Source organism: Cryptomeria japonica, chromosome 3, assembly GCF_030272615.1.
Source record: "Cryptomeria japonica chromosome 3, Sugi_1.0, whole genome shotgun sequence".
NCBI lineage: Eukaryota > Viridiplantae > Streptophyta > Pinopsida > Cupressales > Cupressaceae > Cryptomeria > Cryptomeria japonica.
This window is the reverse complement of record NC_081407.1, coordinates 387914279-387931490: the sequence shown is the minus strand read 5'-3', so window position 1 is coordinate 387931490 and position 17212 is coordinate 387914279. Positions and strand designations below refer to the sequence as shown.

Below are 17212 nucleotides of genomic sequence, written 5' to 3'. Positions count from 1 at the left end.
TATAATGAAGATTGTTGGAATGAATCCCCCAAAAGCATCTTGCTCTAAAGGAGGTAAGTAGACTCATAATTTCATCTTAAGATATGAGACTACTAATAAAAATCTATTTCAGTTTTACCATCACAAAAAATGTACTTATAGGAGGAATGTGGATAGTGGCATAAATTGGTTTGTCCAAAATTGTCCATACATTCCGATTTGGGATCTGGGTGATCAATTCTTTGAGGGATATGCAGAGGCACATAAGATTTATCATTTATCACACTGGAATTTCACTTGAGCAACGCACAGAATATAGTTGTAGAATTTGGGGCATTCATATTGTAGACTGTGATAAAATTGTTGATGGAGTTTGGATGAGAGAAGTTTTCATCAGAGTAGCACAGCTGAGAGCATTGTTTCTGAGGTTGACATGGGACCCTCAATTTGAGAATGCAGTTGTGGATTACTTGAGGACAAGCAATCTCCAGGACAGGAGGACTCTAATGTCCCCAATTTTAGAGAAGTCAGCTACCATTGTTTTAAAATAAATAATAAATAAAATTAATAATAAATGAAATTACTAAATGATTTGTTTAAGGGGCTTGTTTTAACTGTTTAAGCTGACCTGATTTGGAATTTGTTATTGGGTCGGTTTTCTAATCTTGGCTAACCTAAAGAGCAATCTATATATATTTGAGTGGTGGATGTGAAGAGATCATCAAAGTTTTTATTCCAGCCTGCATTAAACGAATGTCTGCTCTCAGACAAAAATTTGGGAGTTCTGATCAAGTGGGACGAAATATAAATTCCCATTGAGCACTAGCAGTCACTGCTGCAGTTGCAGATTGTAGCGGCACCAGTAGAAGGGGTAGATAGGTCTATAATTGCTGAGTCTATAAGGATCGCAGTCAAACCCAAGTGCATGTGCAGTTCCTAACAGTGCGCCCTAGGCTATGTAAGGGTGGCAGTTATTGCTCGAGTGAAAAATTGCAAGGAAGAAACAACAAAAATTCAACTGAATCTTCGTCGTTTTTCTCACATATGCATTTTTTGAGTTTGGTACTGAATGTAATACAATCAATCGTCTCCACTTGCAAAGCTATAATAAACGTAACTTCATGAATACAAAAATCTGATTGGTTTTCTGTGGATATATATTTTCTGAATTCTTGTATTGTCCCATTTTGGGATGATCCTAACTCTTGCCCTAAAATCACAAGTTCAATTAAAATAAGAGATGCAATGTAGTTAGAATTATAACTTCACCAATTAAAATGTCCTTAGCAAGATAAATCCTGGTTTAGGTCCTACGATAATGTTAGACAACCCTTGAACTATAATTCATAAGAGCAATTATTTCTATAAGGGTTAGAGATCCAACAACATATAAATGCATATATATTAATAATCATTTTAATCTATTTAGATAAAGCATCAATAGTTCCATTTCCCACAACCAACCATAATAGGGGTTGGAGAAGAAGCATGATAAGGCGCCCAGAACTCGCCACAACTAAGCCCAAGGGCGTAGAGCATCCAACCAAGCTAACTCAGCCCCTTGGCCCCAAGTGGAAGGAGCTTTTGTCCATCTAACATGAGGTGGGCTACTTAGAAGGGGAGCTCATGCCTGCTCTCCCAATCATAGCTCCACAATAAGGCACCCAACATTCACAACAACTAAGCCCAAGGGCACAGAGCATCCAACCAAGACAACTTGACCCCTTGGCATCAAGTGGCAGGAACTCTTGTCCATCCAACATGAGGTGAGCTACTTAGAAGGGGAACCCGTACCTGCTCTCATTATTGAGGTTCCTCTCTAATCCTTACATGATGGCTTATAGGGGACTCAATTAAATAAAAAATTAATTATAGAGATTAACTACTTTCATTATAATTATAACAAAATATTGAAAGATTATATATCGAATATTATCAATATATTGCTTACCACAAAATGAATAGGACACAAGACTGTTGTAATACAAGACTGCTGCATTTTGAATGCTAATGCCTATATCAAATCGATCTCCCTTGATGAGTGCAGATTACATATAATGATTTTTGGTCTGATCACTATCCTTCATGAATGCAGATTCCAGATTATATATATTGATTCTGATCCTTTTCAATGCCCATCTTGGAGTCGCCAATCTGCATATATATCTCTCAACCGGTAGTCGAGAGTCATGTCCTTTCCAAGGTCATGACCCTCTTACAAGAAGCATCCCTTCATAACTTGTCCTTTGCCTTTTCACAAATAAATCATTGTAGTTTAGGTGTAATAGCACCTCATGAATGATCAATACTACTTGTATCAGACTAAGCACAAGTTGGAATACAAATTGTTGACATATGCCTTAGTCTTTAGCGTTGTATTGTTGTTTTGTGTAGGCATCGTTGTATATACATAAGTTTATGCATCGCTGATGACTTGGAATGCTTTCCTTCAATGTGTCAGAACCATTGTCCTCTCATCTCTGCTGTTATGAATATGATTGCTACCTGATACATTCATTCCTTTAATCTAAGTCACAGAAAATTGTGAAGTCTTATAATAAATAAGACAATTTTCTGAGCATATATATCTGAATTCATCCTAAGGATGGTGTGAAAAATGTTAATGAGGTGAGAGCATGACAGTCCGCCCTTCTTGAGATTTGCTTGTCCTCAAGCAAAGTTATTTTTCATCGAATCTTTTGTTACTATGATGATCTCAAATCAACCCTTAGAGTTTTATGGTGTAATTAGCTTCTGCTGCACAACTCTGATATTACCCTAGTTGCAATTTTGAACTAGACTTGTAACAACAGAATCTAGAGTTGGCAAGGTTCGTAAATTTCTCTTATCCTTATTTTGCATCACTCTGTAAATGTAAAGGACCAATTAGGTTGTCCCATCGTTTGCACAATATCGTGGATATCTTAATGTTAAGGCAAGAACTTATATATTATGATGAGTATTAGAAGCATGACACATATCTATGCAATGCTCTTTGTCAGGAAGGTTTCAAGAACTGTCTTTTGATTTTCATTTCAGATTAGTGTCTGCTTGTGTGAATGGATTTGACAAAGTGTGATAGATCTTGTATTAGATTAGTCACATTACCGTGGCAGGATAATCTTGACTGAAAGTTCTCATTCATTTGAAAATTCAAAAATACAATGTTTGTCTATTAGTTACATATAAGACAAGTCTGATTTATGGGTTTGGCTATAATGTCCCCACTCCCCACTTTGAAATATAATTTAATAATAAAATTAAAATACAAAAGAATAAAGATAAATATTAAATTAAAATATAAAAGAATATAATTAAAATTTGATTAAAGTTAATAAATGGTCAAAAGACATGGAATGATAAGTTGGGACTCCCCCAAATATGAGGCATAAAAGGGAGAAGAGAACTCATTTGAAGGAGGGATAATTTTGGAATCAGAAGTGCAGATTTGATTTAAATAAGTGCAGATCTGATTGCGAAAGGTGTCCCTTTCAAAGGGCAGAAATAATGAAGAGTTGCACTCTTTCAAAAGGTGCTAATGGTGAAAGAGTGTGTCTCTTGCCTAATGGCATACATGATGAAGAGATGTGACCTCTCCCTCACATTGACAGATATAAAGGAAAGGAATCAAAAGCATCCAATGACATCACCATTGATCAGGTCAGATCAGATCAGAGCTGTTATTAAGTTACAGGCAGTACCGTCCTTGTTCTTGGTGGTATGCATGGGGATGTGCTTAATATGTGAAGCCTGATAATGTTCTTATGCAGAATTTAATAGTAATATTGAACCCCAGTGTGTAGACCGGTTGGTCGAGTCGTTGGAAGACACGGACGATCGACGCAGGTTCAAGCCTCGTCCAGTACCCAACCCGGTTACCAACCGGGTTAACTCAGCCACGCCCAGGGTGGGTCCCCTACAGAGCTTCGCATGGCCCCGGAGGATTAGTCTCACCTCAGCTCACCCCACCTTGACCCCAACTTGGCAAAATGTAAGACCAAGGTAAGGCAGGTTGGGCGCTGGGCTAGGTCACGTGGATACCTCCTGAGGGTATCAAAAATATTTATATATATGTATTAATATAGACTTCAATATGTATGACAGTCATACTTACTTTCATACACATTCATAATACATTAGAAGTTAGTGTACTCATAGCTCATTCTTCATTCATTCGCTATTGCCCCTCCTGAGGATAGGTTGGTTTTGTTAGGGAGAGGCGGAGTAATACCTCACAAGATAGGTAAGCCCAAGATGGGATATGGTAGGAGTCCTCAAACCTTGAGGGAGCCTACTTGTAGACTAGTTTCCAAGCGCCCTATGACAAGTAATTCAAATTCCTCCATTAGGGTTGATGATTAGGAAAGAAATAAGGATTGGGGCTTAAGTATAGTAACTGTCAAATGTATTATGAATCCTAATTGTTCCTTAATTTTAAAAATCTGATTTAAGACATAATAATGCATAGTGATGTATGTTAAACATTGGGAATTGGCAGCCTCCCGGTAGGTGGCATTACAATTGGTATCAGTGCTTTGATCCTGCTATCCTACAGGGTAAAGATGAATCAATGGATCATTCTAGTCAATGAGAAAGAATCTACCAGGACATGTATTCACATGTATGCTCCATGTTTGCATATATTCATGTGTATGTTTCATGTTATTATGTGTATGCTCCGTGTTTGTGTAAATCCATGTCTATGCTTCGTGTTTTCATGTGTATGCTCCATGTTTGGTTCATACCTGATGTGTTTCCAGCATGTTTATTCCATGGGTGTTTGCGAATCATTTTGTGATGGTCTAAAGCGATTTAATATGGAAGATAAGCGACCCCATATTAAGAAATAATTAGTGGTAGAAGGATATTGGATAACCATTGTTAAAGATGGGAACATGATCATCTTGCAACAATTTCGCATGGAAGAATAATGTAAACAGTGAGTTCATATGTCTTCTCAGACTGCAGCAATTAGAAGATAAACAATAGTTCATTAGACAAATTGATATGCTCAACCAGATTACAGTAATCAAGACAATTACGCATGGAAGAATAATGTAAACAGTGAGTTCATATGTCTTCTCAGACTGCAGCGATTAGAAGATAAACAATAGTTCATTAGACAAACTGATATGCTCGACCAGATTACAGCGATCAAGAAGAGTTAAAGAGCAGCGATCACACAAATAATAGAAGCAACGATAAACAAGATGCGATTCAAAGTGGTATGCAAAGACTTAGTTTGCAGAGGATGCTGGCCAACTCACCAAAATTAGTTACCACGGTTTATAAAAAAATTAATTAGAGTTAAAGGCCCATCCTCATCCAAAGGTGTGACTCATTATAATAGAGGACACCAATTTATTATAGCCACTGATATGCAGCGATTTGTTTAGTGATTATTTTAAAGAGGTGCAATTTATGATAATTATAAAAAGAAATAACTTGTTTTGGAGTGTGACCAGTTTGGATAAATCTATTAGATGTGAAGAGGCATATCTTTTTAAGAAGGAAAATGCATATCTTGGAATACACACACACACACACATATATATAGGGATTGAAAAATGAAGAAGAAAGGTGTGGGATGTAATGGCTGCCCTTGATATCAAACAGATTTTCTAAACTTCTAATTTATTTATTTTTGTTTTCAGTTGTTTGGAAACTATATGGAAGGATTGACAAACACAAACAAAATATCGATATTGCGGTTTGCTATGTCAACATCAGCAATATTGAACCAATTATATCTACTTTACTAACACCACAATTCAGGTAAAATTTAACAACAAACTAATATTTCATTTCTTCAGTACATATTACAATATTTTGCATACCCAATCGCTGCTCCAAGTCTGATAATGTTTTCTGAGTACACTAACAGCATTTGCAAACCCTTTCCTTAGCTTCCCAGCTCTGTACAGCACATTCCCAGGCAGGTACAGTTTGCTTTGGTGGATATTCAGACTGTACGGCACCTTGTCTACAGTATTTCAGACCTGTACATCCTGTTCCAGCAATCTCTAGATTCACACAAACTGCTGCTGTTGATTTTAGTCTGGTATGGCACTCTCCCAGGTGATTCCAGCAAGTACGGCACACCTAAAGTGTGTGTCAGATCAGTACGGCCCCCTTTCAAGTGAACCCAATCTTGTACAGCAGTCTTATGCTTGCTAAAATCGCTGAATGAGTGTAAAAAGTGTGGGTAGATCAGCTAGCAACACTCTAGTCTCAAGCACATTCCTTCCTTTCATCATTCGAACCCTCCTGGATACAGAAATTGCACCAAATGGAAACAAACAGCTATTTTCGAACAATCAGATTTTACCTTAATGCTCCACAATCGAATCCCCAAACTGTATCTTTCAACAGCGTAGAGATTGTTAGCAAAGTGGGATTTCGTCCTCCAAGCCCTAGAAGATGAACTCTCCAAATAATCTCATAAATTTCTTATTCAATCCAACATATCCAAAAAGAACTCTTAAAGAGTATTTTATAACTTTTCCAAGAGAGCCCACACACATCTCTAGCCAATGTGGGATAAATAAAACACTTCACTTTTAATATTCACGTCTCCAAGTACTTTAAGTGAAAGGGAACTTTTAATTTTTAAATAGCTTTTCCCTTTACTGAAGTTCCCACACTAATAAAGTTAAACATTTAATTTAACTTTATAACTTTACTTTATTGATAAATAATTTAATAATCACAAACGATTATTAAAACTCCAATCAAAAACAACAACTATCATCATCAAGATATTAATAATGAGTTCATTGTCGACCCAGACTTGGCCCATCTGACTTACTATAAGTAAGTATCTCAAAAAACTTCAGAATTGCTCGCAACTGAAAGTGCCTAGGCCAAATATCCTCAAGATCCCTTAAATGTCCTCGTTAGCCTATGGGACCATGGAGAAATAGGCTAACAACAACATCATAAAATGTACACTAGAAAGGGAACATTACATGGGAGTATGTAAATGAAAAGAAGTCAGATAAAACTCATACACCAGTCTCAAAGGGAGGATTCTATGAAGATCATTGCAGACTTGTGAAGAAGTAAATAAGTAGTATGTATGTGAGTTAAAAGATAAAAGGCTTATATACCAAAAGCCTTCGATAAGCAGAAGACTGCAGCTTTATTGAAGTAGTGTAATGCAGATATAAGCAGACGACTGCAGCTTTATTGAAGAAGTGCAATGCAGATATAAGCAGACGACTGCAGCTTTATTGAAGAAGTGTAATGCAGATATAAAAGAAGATTCATCAAGAGTATATGAAATGTAATTAATGTGCAAACATTAAAGAAGATAAAGGATACAAGGAAATCTGAAGTAAACTGAAGATTTTATAAAAGGTATTTCAAGATAAGAATAAAGTGATGGAGAACATTTTGAACACTCCATGATCATTGCTCGAGGACAAGCAATATTAGGTGGAGCGGACTGTAATGTCTCCACTTTGAAATATAATTTAATAATTAATAATAATAATAAAATTAAAATACAAAGGAATAAAAATTAAAATTAAATTAAAATATAAAAGAATATAATTAAAATTTGATTAAAGTTACGAATGGTCAAAAGGCATGACATGATAAGCTGTGACTCCCCCAAATATGAGGTATAAAAGGGAGAAGAGAACTCATTTGAAGTGGGGATAATTTGGGAATCAGAAATGCAGATCTGATTAAAATATGAAGTCCAGATCTGATTGTGAAAGGTTGTGTCCCTTTCAAAGGGCAGAAATAATGAAGAGTTGCACTCTTTCAAAGGGTGCTAATGGTGAAAGGGTGTGTCTCTTGCCAAAGGGCATACATGATGAAGAGGTGTGACCTCTCCCTCACATTGAGAGATATAAAGGAAAGGAATCAAAAGCCTCCAGTGACATCACCATCGATCACATCAAATCAAAACTGTTATTAAGTTACAGGCAGTAACATCCTTGTTCTTGGAGGTATGCAGGGGGAGTGCTTAATATGTATGCTTAATATATGAAGCCTGATAATGTTCTTATGCAGAATTTAATAGTAATATTAATATAGACTGCAATATGTATGACAGTCATACTTAATTTCAAATACATTCATAATACATTAGAAGTCAGTGTACTCATAGCCCATTCCTTAATCATTCACTATTGCCCCTAATGAGAATAGGTTGGTTTTGTTAGGGAGAGGCGGAGTAATACCTCACAAGATAGGTAAGCCCAAGATGGGATATGGACGGAGTCCTAGAACCTTGAGGGAGCCTACTTGCAGACTGGTTTCCAAGCACCCTATGACAAGTAATTCCCCATCCTCCGTTAGGGTTAATTAATTGGAAAAAAGTAAGGATTGAGGCTTAAGTATAGTAACTGTCAAGTATATTATGAATCCTAATAATAATCTGATTTAAGACATAATAATGCATAGTGATGTATGTTAATCATTGGGAGTTGGCAGCCTCCCAGTAGGGGACATTACAAATACAATATGTTTGAGTATTTCAAAGTTTCAACTGTCAGTCCTTATACATTCTTTTAAGTACAATATATATTTGCATCACTATCCCTCTTCCCCATCTCCCCACCTCCCTGATCCCCATATCTAGGCCCTTGGTCCCCCAATCCCAAGACTCCGTGGCACATAGGCATTAATATCTCCCACCCAATTTTCATTTTACAAAGCTGTAAGGTTGTTTGCTCCTCTTTGAAGTTTTTCTTGAATCATTTTTAAGATTTTCATTTCCCATATATTAAAGAGTTCTTTAACTATCATTTGATAGAGATCTTCTGTATCCCCAAGGTGAAAACTCTAGATTCTGTTAAGGAGGAGTTGGAGAGAGAGAGGACTACAAATTCTAGAGTGGTTCACACTAGAATAGATTTGAGGCTCGAGTGTCTGATTCTATGACTCGGGAATGGATTCTCATGCCGAATGAGGACTTCGTTTTGTTGGGTATTATGCCGATAACCTTCAGGATGACATCCCAGTCGATTCTGCTGTTATGAATTGCCTTCAGAGAGAAGTGGAGTCAGTTGCACACTCTTTCACAGATCCTGTTGAAGAAAAATGCCAACTTGGCTTTTTATGGTCAAGGTTTAGTTCTGGGCTTAGACAACTCAAAGTTGCTGATGTGTGGGGCCCAAATTGAGGCTTGAAGTTCTTACCATCTTGCCACTTTCAAAAAGTGGAATGATCAAATCTGTTTGTAGATTGTCTTTGGAGCCAAGTTTTGTGGTGGTTCGCATGGAAGATGAAACTCCAAGTTACTCTTTCTGAGCAAGCTTGGGAGTGGAATTGGTCATTTTACTTCTTTTGGTGTTTTGTATGTTTGCAGCCTAGATTTTTTGTAGATTCGTTTTTATTTTTGCAATAGTTTGTAATCTTTGGCATCTTCCAGTCTATCAGGCCAATAATATGTAGTTCTTTTCCTTTCTAGAAAAGGGCCCATATAGAACCACCATTTAATTAATCAAAAAAAGCATAAACCATTCATGGCTGTGTGTAGTTTACCAGTATATCATTATATTATATCTAATATGCATAAATAAGGTTTACCCTTTGGTGGGAATTGGTTGATTGCTTCTATAGAATGCTTATCTTTATGTTTAGCACATTTGAGGACTGTCATAAAGAATTGTCTGGTTTGGTTTGTTTTATCCTCCCCAGCTAAAATTTTCCCCTCCTAAAATATGATTTCACCGTCGACAGAAGAAAGAAAAAAAAATACAGAATTCAAATCAGTGATAAATTTACTAGAATCAGATGCAGGACTAGAATAATTTAGTTGGTTATGTTTTTAAATGTTTTTATTCCTTTTTTCATCTTTTTTTAAGGACTGTCACATTTGGACCAGCACTGTAATGTCCCCACTTTGAAATAGAATTTAATGGTAAATATTAATAATAAAATTAAAATGGGGATGTCCCCGCAGCGCAACGGTATGTTGCAATCCCTGTTGATAGGGAGGTTTCATGTTCGAGCCCTTGCAGGTACTGTGCACACTGAATGAGAAAGCCCGCTTGTTTCAGTACATTCGGTGGTCCCCCCTGGCGATTGGTACCCACGATGCAGTAGGTGTTGTTGCCTCATCATTCGCAGTCCACGCAGCACAAAGTTTCGCGTGCAAAGGAGTTACAAAGGAGCCACACGGATGGAGAGGTAAGCGTTCGAGCTTGGAGGAAAGCATGGAGAGATAAGGAGGGATTGCGAGTAGTGGAGTGATAAGGGGTGCTATCGCGGCTTGATAAGGAGTGGTAAGGAGATACACATGGAAAGATAAGGAGTGTGTGGAGTGATAAGGAGATACGCATGGAGAGATAAGGAGTGGGAGGCATAAGGAGAGTGTGGAGAGAAGGATGATAGGACTAATGCATAGAGGTGTTTATACCTCAGATATGAATTCAGGGATGAGGCCCCCCATTTTGTGGCCTCACCTAGTGATTAGACCAGGCTAAAAATCCATGTCACCCATCAAAAAAAATAATAATAATAAAATTAAAATTTAAAAGAATAAAAGTATAAAAGAATATAACTAAACATAATAAAAAAATTAATTAAGTTAATGAATGGACAAAAGGCATCAAATGATAAGTTGTGACTCTCCCAAATATGAGGTATAAAAGGGAGACAAGAGAATGATTTGAGAGGGGATATTTTGGGGGATTCAGAAGTACAGAACTGACTTAAATAAGAAGTGCAGATCTGATTGTGAAAGGTTGTGTCCCTTTCAAAGGGCAGCAATAATGGAGAGTTGCACTCTTTCAAAGAGTGCTAATGGTGAAAGGGTGTGTCTCTTGCCAAAGGGCATACATGATGAAGAGGTGTGACCTCTCCCTCACATTGAGAGATATAAAGGAAAGGAATCAAAGCATCCAGTAACATCCCCATCGATCAGTTCAGATCAGAACTGTTATTAAGATGAAGGCAGTAACATCTTTGTTCTTGGTGGTATGCATAGGAATGCGCTTAATATGTATGCTTAATACGAAACCTTATAATGTTCATACTGTTGTATCACCCCCCAATATTTTGGTTAGAGGAGTTTTGAATATATTCACGTTTTATTATGAGTAACTGATAATGATTGCAATTAAGGGTATCGCTGCCTTGAGGAAGAACAATCAGATCGAAGGTCTGAAGAACCCATCTGCCCAGCAATAACAGAAAAAGATAACACTTTCAGATCAGAATAAGGAGATAATATACTAAGCACTTCCAAAGTTCAGTAAATAAGAACAATTGGTATGCATCCCTATTGACATACTCATAGAATCCTGAGGCAATATTTATGATAATGTCTCTGCATACAGCATGTATATGTTTTCTGATTATCATGTAGACATTCTGCATATTTATACTGATTAGTACTCTACAAATTCACTATATCATTATCCATCTAATGAACCACATATTATGAGTGTTGCCGGTATGATGGAAGGGGGAGGAATTACAGTTAGGATAACGGTGTTAGGGTGATCTCACAGGCACGCCACCTCATGGTTTAAGACCGGGGAGTCCCATGAGGCCAAGAGGGTACAAGGGTGCTGCCCTTGGGCCTGTGAAGTATAGGCTTCCTGGGCACCTTGCTGTGACTACCCACCCTCCCTCTGTCATATTGGATGAAGAAGTAGATGTGGAACATAGGATAGGTATGACAAGTGGAGGAGAACGGTGATAGGATACCCACTAGGTAGGCCACCTCATCGATGGCATGGGCCACGTGGGGTCAAGGGGGTTTTGACTGCCCTTGAGCCTAGTTGGGGGAGTCTCTTGGGCACCACACTTGTTCAAACTACCCTATGTTCAATACATGAATACATCTTTAACAAATATAATCATTCATGCAACTCTCTACATAGATTTCATTTCTCCTAACCTGTTTGCAGGACTCTACTATGGATCTCCAGGTATTCCTAAACCAATTACACTCTATTTAGAGCACAATACAGGTATTCATTTATATGTTATTCTGAAAAGTTATTATCTAATGTTATTACCTATGAATGTAGATGTTATTATACTAGCTTATCTAAATAATAATTAGTGTTGCTGCTTATATATGTCGGTAATGTTAAAATTAAATTTCCTTATACCTAGATAGGACTGTTATTTTCTGGGCAATTCCAGGAAGGGACATTACAAGCACTGTTTTGTTAACCATGTTATATTTTAATATTATTATAACAATTGGTCAACCATGATAATCAAAGAACTCAGGATGTACCCAACAAAACAGAGGCCTCCAGGTCATTGCCAAAATATAGAATATTTCAATTAAAATCAAGTGAACCTGGTCACAAAGGATCCAACACATCAATTCAGCCTCTTGCATGAAATTCTCCCTTCTTATTAGCTAGCTATCAATTATCCTTGCAAAATACTGTATTCCAAGATTACTATTTTGAGCTTAGTTATTGATTGACATTTGGTTCCATCAATTACGATCTGACATATCAGTTTCAGCTTCTCACACGAAGCTCTCTAACTTCCCTTTTTAGCTATACATTATCTTTGCAAAGTCGCATAATCCTATGCTATTATTTTGAGCTCATTAACTGATCAGCATTCAGCTCCATCACTGAATGACAACACTTTAATGACATGATTTCAATTCATGGGAAGTGACATGTCAAGAAAGCATACATGATGCTAATTTGTTAAAGTGTCATTAATGAAACTCCAACCCTTTAAGTTCAAAATTGCATCAGAAAGGTATTTGCATACACCTCAACACTCCAAACATTCAAAAGACATATCTGCAAGCGTGTAAAATAAAATTAAAAAGGCCACAGCCTTTGTATTCATGGGATTGATGCCATATCTTACACCTCTTTCATAAGATCTTGAAAACAGCTGGAATTTATTTATTCAAAAAAGGCAAAGAACACAGATAAATCATTAATAGAGGTACAAATAAATAAAACGGTTAACAATGAGCATAACACTGTCTAGCATTTCAACTCTTATCCATTATTGAGACGGAGCTATTGATATTCCAAGAAAATGCATTGCATAAAACCATGTGGAACCAAACAACCCTTTACATCAGTGTAAAAGAGCTATTAGTTCAGTATCATAATCTATTTCAATTGTTCTGATGATTCAATTTCAGTAAATACCTGGAAAAAGCATCATCATTGGAGAAAGTTTGTCATGATTAGCCGCTTGAAGCCTTTCAGTCACTACACCTGAAAATTGTAATGTAAGCTTAGAACTCCAACAGCTATAAGCTTGAAAGAATGAAAATCTACAAATAAGATTTTCTTATAATTAAAATTGGATCCATGCATTTTGTTGGTTGTCTATTGCAATCTCAATAAATTGAAAACCAATTAATGTGTAAAATATTCTCTTCATTATTCCTGCCCAAATTTTTCACACATTGCTTTCACCAATTGTCAAGGTTAGTAATTCCTGCACCATTCCTCATAGGGTACACCACAACTCTATAAGAAATATTGCAGTCCCCAAACTCTATATTGTCTTTATCCCTAAAACCTAAGTAATTTCACATTGCTATTTAATCGCAAGTTAATCAGTTCCCAAAACCAAGCATATTTCATAAACCTTCAGGTAGTACTATAAATTGGTTGTAGGAATTACAACATTTAGATAATAGTATATAAATCATTCATCGACTCCTGGTTTGCTCCTTTCCACCACCTAGTTACAAAATGTTGATTCTATAGCTCTAATATTTTTCCCAGTGAAACTGAACAAAAAGATAAACCAGCATGTAAATGGGTAGTACCTGAAACCCCTTTAAAGTCAGATGCTTTTGATTCTCGTTGTACATAGACGCAGCCTAAGCACTTGCTGTACATCAATAAGCACAATCATCCAGTTTGTTAAAATCTACAAGACAATCAAGCTGCTAAAAATGTATCCAGAGTCAGTACTGTAGTACTGATTATTTGAGGTCTAAACTAAACTCGTGGGTCATCAACTCTTGAGGCATGACAGACAAGATGTCTAGTCAAAAATGGTATATTTAATAACAAGAAGCATAGAGCACTAATGTATGGAATATATTAACCAAGCATACAAAAATAATTTCAATTATGAATGAATTCTAAATGTATACTTCCAATAAGCATCCTACATAAAATAATAAAGGTGGGAAAAACTAGTTGCTATAAAGAAATGCAACTGCACTTAACAAGTGTGTTAGATGTAAAATAAACAGCTAACCTGATTAGACCAACAAGGGGAAGTCTCGCCACTGATCTCTTTAACAACGTACCACAAAACACAGTCGGATACCATAGGAGAGATGACAAATTATTATCAGAAATAAATTTATATTTTGAAAAATATTTGATGAACAATATCCAAGAGATGGATTACTACATAAGCCAATACATTTAAGCACGATAGACACCAATACATTTAAGCACAACAGACACCAAAGGCACAGTCTACAATTATCACTAACCTTTGCAACAAAACTGGGAAATGATGCTGACATGTGATATAGAATATCCAAATAAGAAACATGGTTGGAAACAATTGCCCCCGGTCGATAAGAACTCTCATCAGCATCAATCTGTACATACAAAAGGAAGATATTGTTAATAAGTTAATAACTCATTCCCTTTCACGATTACTAGCTGATATATATTTTACAGAAGGTTATATATGATTTGATCCAAAACAATTTCACACCAACAAAGGTCATAAAAATTTGTAATTGAAGTTCCCAGAATGTAATGTTACCCTATTTATGCAGAAAACTCACCATATCCATGTTGCCAAAAATAAATTCACTTATGTTGTGACATTTCAGTATGACGTTTCAAATAAACCACAATGCTACAGTTAAATGCATGTATCTAATTCTGGTAGAGAAGTCCTCAAGAAAAATCTACCACTACCTCAGACACACTAAGAAATCAAAATATATGAAAAGGATGCACTCATTCAAGAACCAAAAACCCTAGGTAACATCCATATTACTTAAAAGGTTAACTATAACTTAAGAAGTTAACTGTTTTGGTAAAGAATAAGTTTGAACTGTCCGCTCCATATCCAATTATGCCACCTACTAGTGTATAACAGATTTCAAATTCAAATTATTTACTAGTTTTACTCGAATACATTCAATTGCTAAGGGAGTTAATTCTATCTATGTGCCTGCTGGAGTGGAACTAAGGCTCCTATCGACCACTGAGGGTGTTCTCGAAAAAAAAAATGCTTGTGAAGGAGGGCATTAGCAAGGAACTACAAGGCAATTTACATGTAAAAAAAGGGCGCAGAAGAATCTACAAAGAATTGTTGTGCACAGAGCTGTTGAGTAAACAACTTTCAAATTTGTAAGTAGGATTTTCAAGATGAGTTTCCAGCATTGTGATAAAAAATGGTAAGCATGGACCATCTCATCTTGGATTCTAAAATGAGAAGATCCTGCCTGATAGAACATTAAAAAAAGGTATAAAATTTAGCGTTAGCACTTACCTGAGAACTGTCCTTAACGAAAAGGCCATTTGGGGATTGATCGGGTATTACGTACTCCTCTTTTATCCAGTAAAAACCCAATGCAAAAAGCATAGCCCTGGAAAGGAAACGCCCACATATAATTATAGTGCTCCTCCTAATCCCGCTCATGTGGGCATAGTCTTCCTGTCCATCTTCCCTATTGGGAGCCTTAAATAATGTACAGAGCCTACAAATCAAATAATATGTTAACAGAATGAGGAAACCCACTACCACCCTTATGGGCACCACCACTATCAGCGCAAGTAACAGCAGGGCTTTCTCCTTCCATGAGACCTCTCCTTTCCCCAATGTGCCATATATGTCATGCCTCACATACGCCGCATATTTAATTTCCATCTCCTCCAGAGATTGCGCGGACGCATTTGGCGACCCCCCTTCCAACGTAAATCTCTCGGTTTTTCTCTCGGAAGGAGATGGCTGCTCGCAATTCTGCGCATTGGGCAACAGTGGTGCCTCGTCGCCCATCGATTTCGATGAAACCGACAGCAATTCTTTCTCTTTCATTGCCATTTCTTCCTCCCTCAGCCCCGACTTTTCAGTCAATATGGGGGCTTCATCACTGGATAACTCTCTGATTTTTTTCTCCATTTTCTGATTATCTCGCTGCTCCTCCGAATCCATTGTGGAGATCTATCATCAAGATGAATTCAACTCCATTTTACGAAGTCGATTGCTTGGCGAATCGAATGAAATTGAAGATGAAAATCAAAATTAAGTATACCTTGTAAGCGGGGAATGGGATCCCACATCCAAGATGTTGTGGGTCCACCTCTACCGTCATTAGCCTCCGCCGCCTTCTTTAACCGTTCATAAGGTACTTTCTTTCTTTTCCTTTTTCTAAGATAAACGAGGAAATAGAGGCAAAAGGAATACAAGTTTATAAAACAGTTTACAGTGGCCCTGCTTCTAATGTAAAGCACAAAAATGCCAAATGCACTTTTTTCCATTTGTATTCAACTAACATTGATTAGGTTGTCTTTGAAGCCTTTTTTTAATGTCTATATCATAATAGAGGAGCTATAACAATCAAGCCAGCTAAAAATTTAAGTCAACCACTCAACGAGGTTGGTAAATAATAGAATATAAATTATTAGGTTGGTAAATAATAGAATATAAATTATTTTGAATGATGTCAATTTGGCATTTTCACGAGTAATATTTTGTGGAGAGTCAAAAAATTTGTTACTTAGTTAAGAACTATTGTCAACTTCGTTGTCAAACCAGACAAGGCCAAATGAAGTTTGGGAAGAAAAAGTGAATTTTTTGTACTTTTGGGAAAGTGCAAATTGAAAAGCATTTTAGTATAGAGTGTGATGCCTTCAAAGCCAGTAGGGACAATTATGTAAATATCTTGATAGTTGGTTCTTGACATAATTTATTTAACAAGGGGACCATTGAGATGTTGGGGGCGCTCATCATTGCCTTGCATAGGAAAAGGACTAAAATGTAGAAGTCAGATTGATCAAGAGATATCTCATATGCTATTTTTAGCCTAATGGACGTTACAATTTATTCTTCTTCATCATCATTAAGTTTTAATTTATTACTAAAAAGAAACAAAAAAATGACTATATGTCATTGGATTAAGGATATGATAATTTACCTCCCCCCCCCCCTCTCTCTCTATCTCTCTCTCGCACGCACACACATTGTTCCCCCATCCCTACATCTTTATCCCTTACACACATACATACTCTCTCTCTCTCTCTCTCTCTCTCTCTCTCTCTCTCTCTCTCTCTCTCTCTCTCTC

General features: G+C 36.7%; 1 protein-coding gene across 3 annotated transcripts in view; it reads right to left on the bottom strand.

Moving 5' to 3' along the window:
* Nucleotides 1–16297, bottom strand: part of LOC131052980 (lysophospholipid acyltransferase LPEAT1) — a 74913-nt gene extending 58616 nt beyond the window's left edge. The window contains exons 1-5 of one of the 3 annotated variants that reach the window (XM_057987588.2): nt 15421–16297; nt 14402–14512; nt 14158–14195; nt 13718–13782; nt 13086–13154 (exon numbers count right to left, since the gene is read on the bottom strand). In XM_057987588.2, the coding sequence (XP_057843571.1) occupies nt 13086–13154; nt 13718–13782; nt 14158–14195; nt 14402–14512; nt 15421–16083 (946 nt within the window). In that variant the 5' untranslated portion in view covers nt 16084–16297. The remainder of the gene's footprint in view (nt 1–13085; nt 13155–13717; nt 13783–14157; nt 14196–14401; nt 14513–15420) is intronic. The other 2 variants (XM_057987586.2, XM_057987587.2) reach the window with 2 other exon arrangements.
* Nucleotides 16298–17212: the final 915 nt, after the last annotated feature.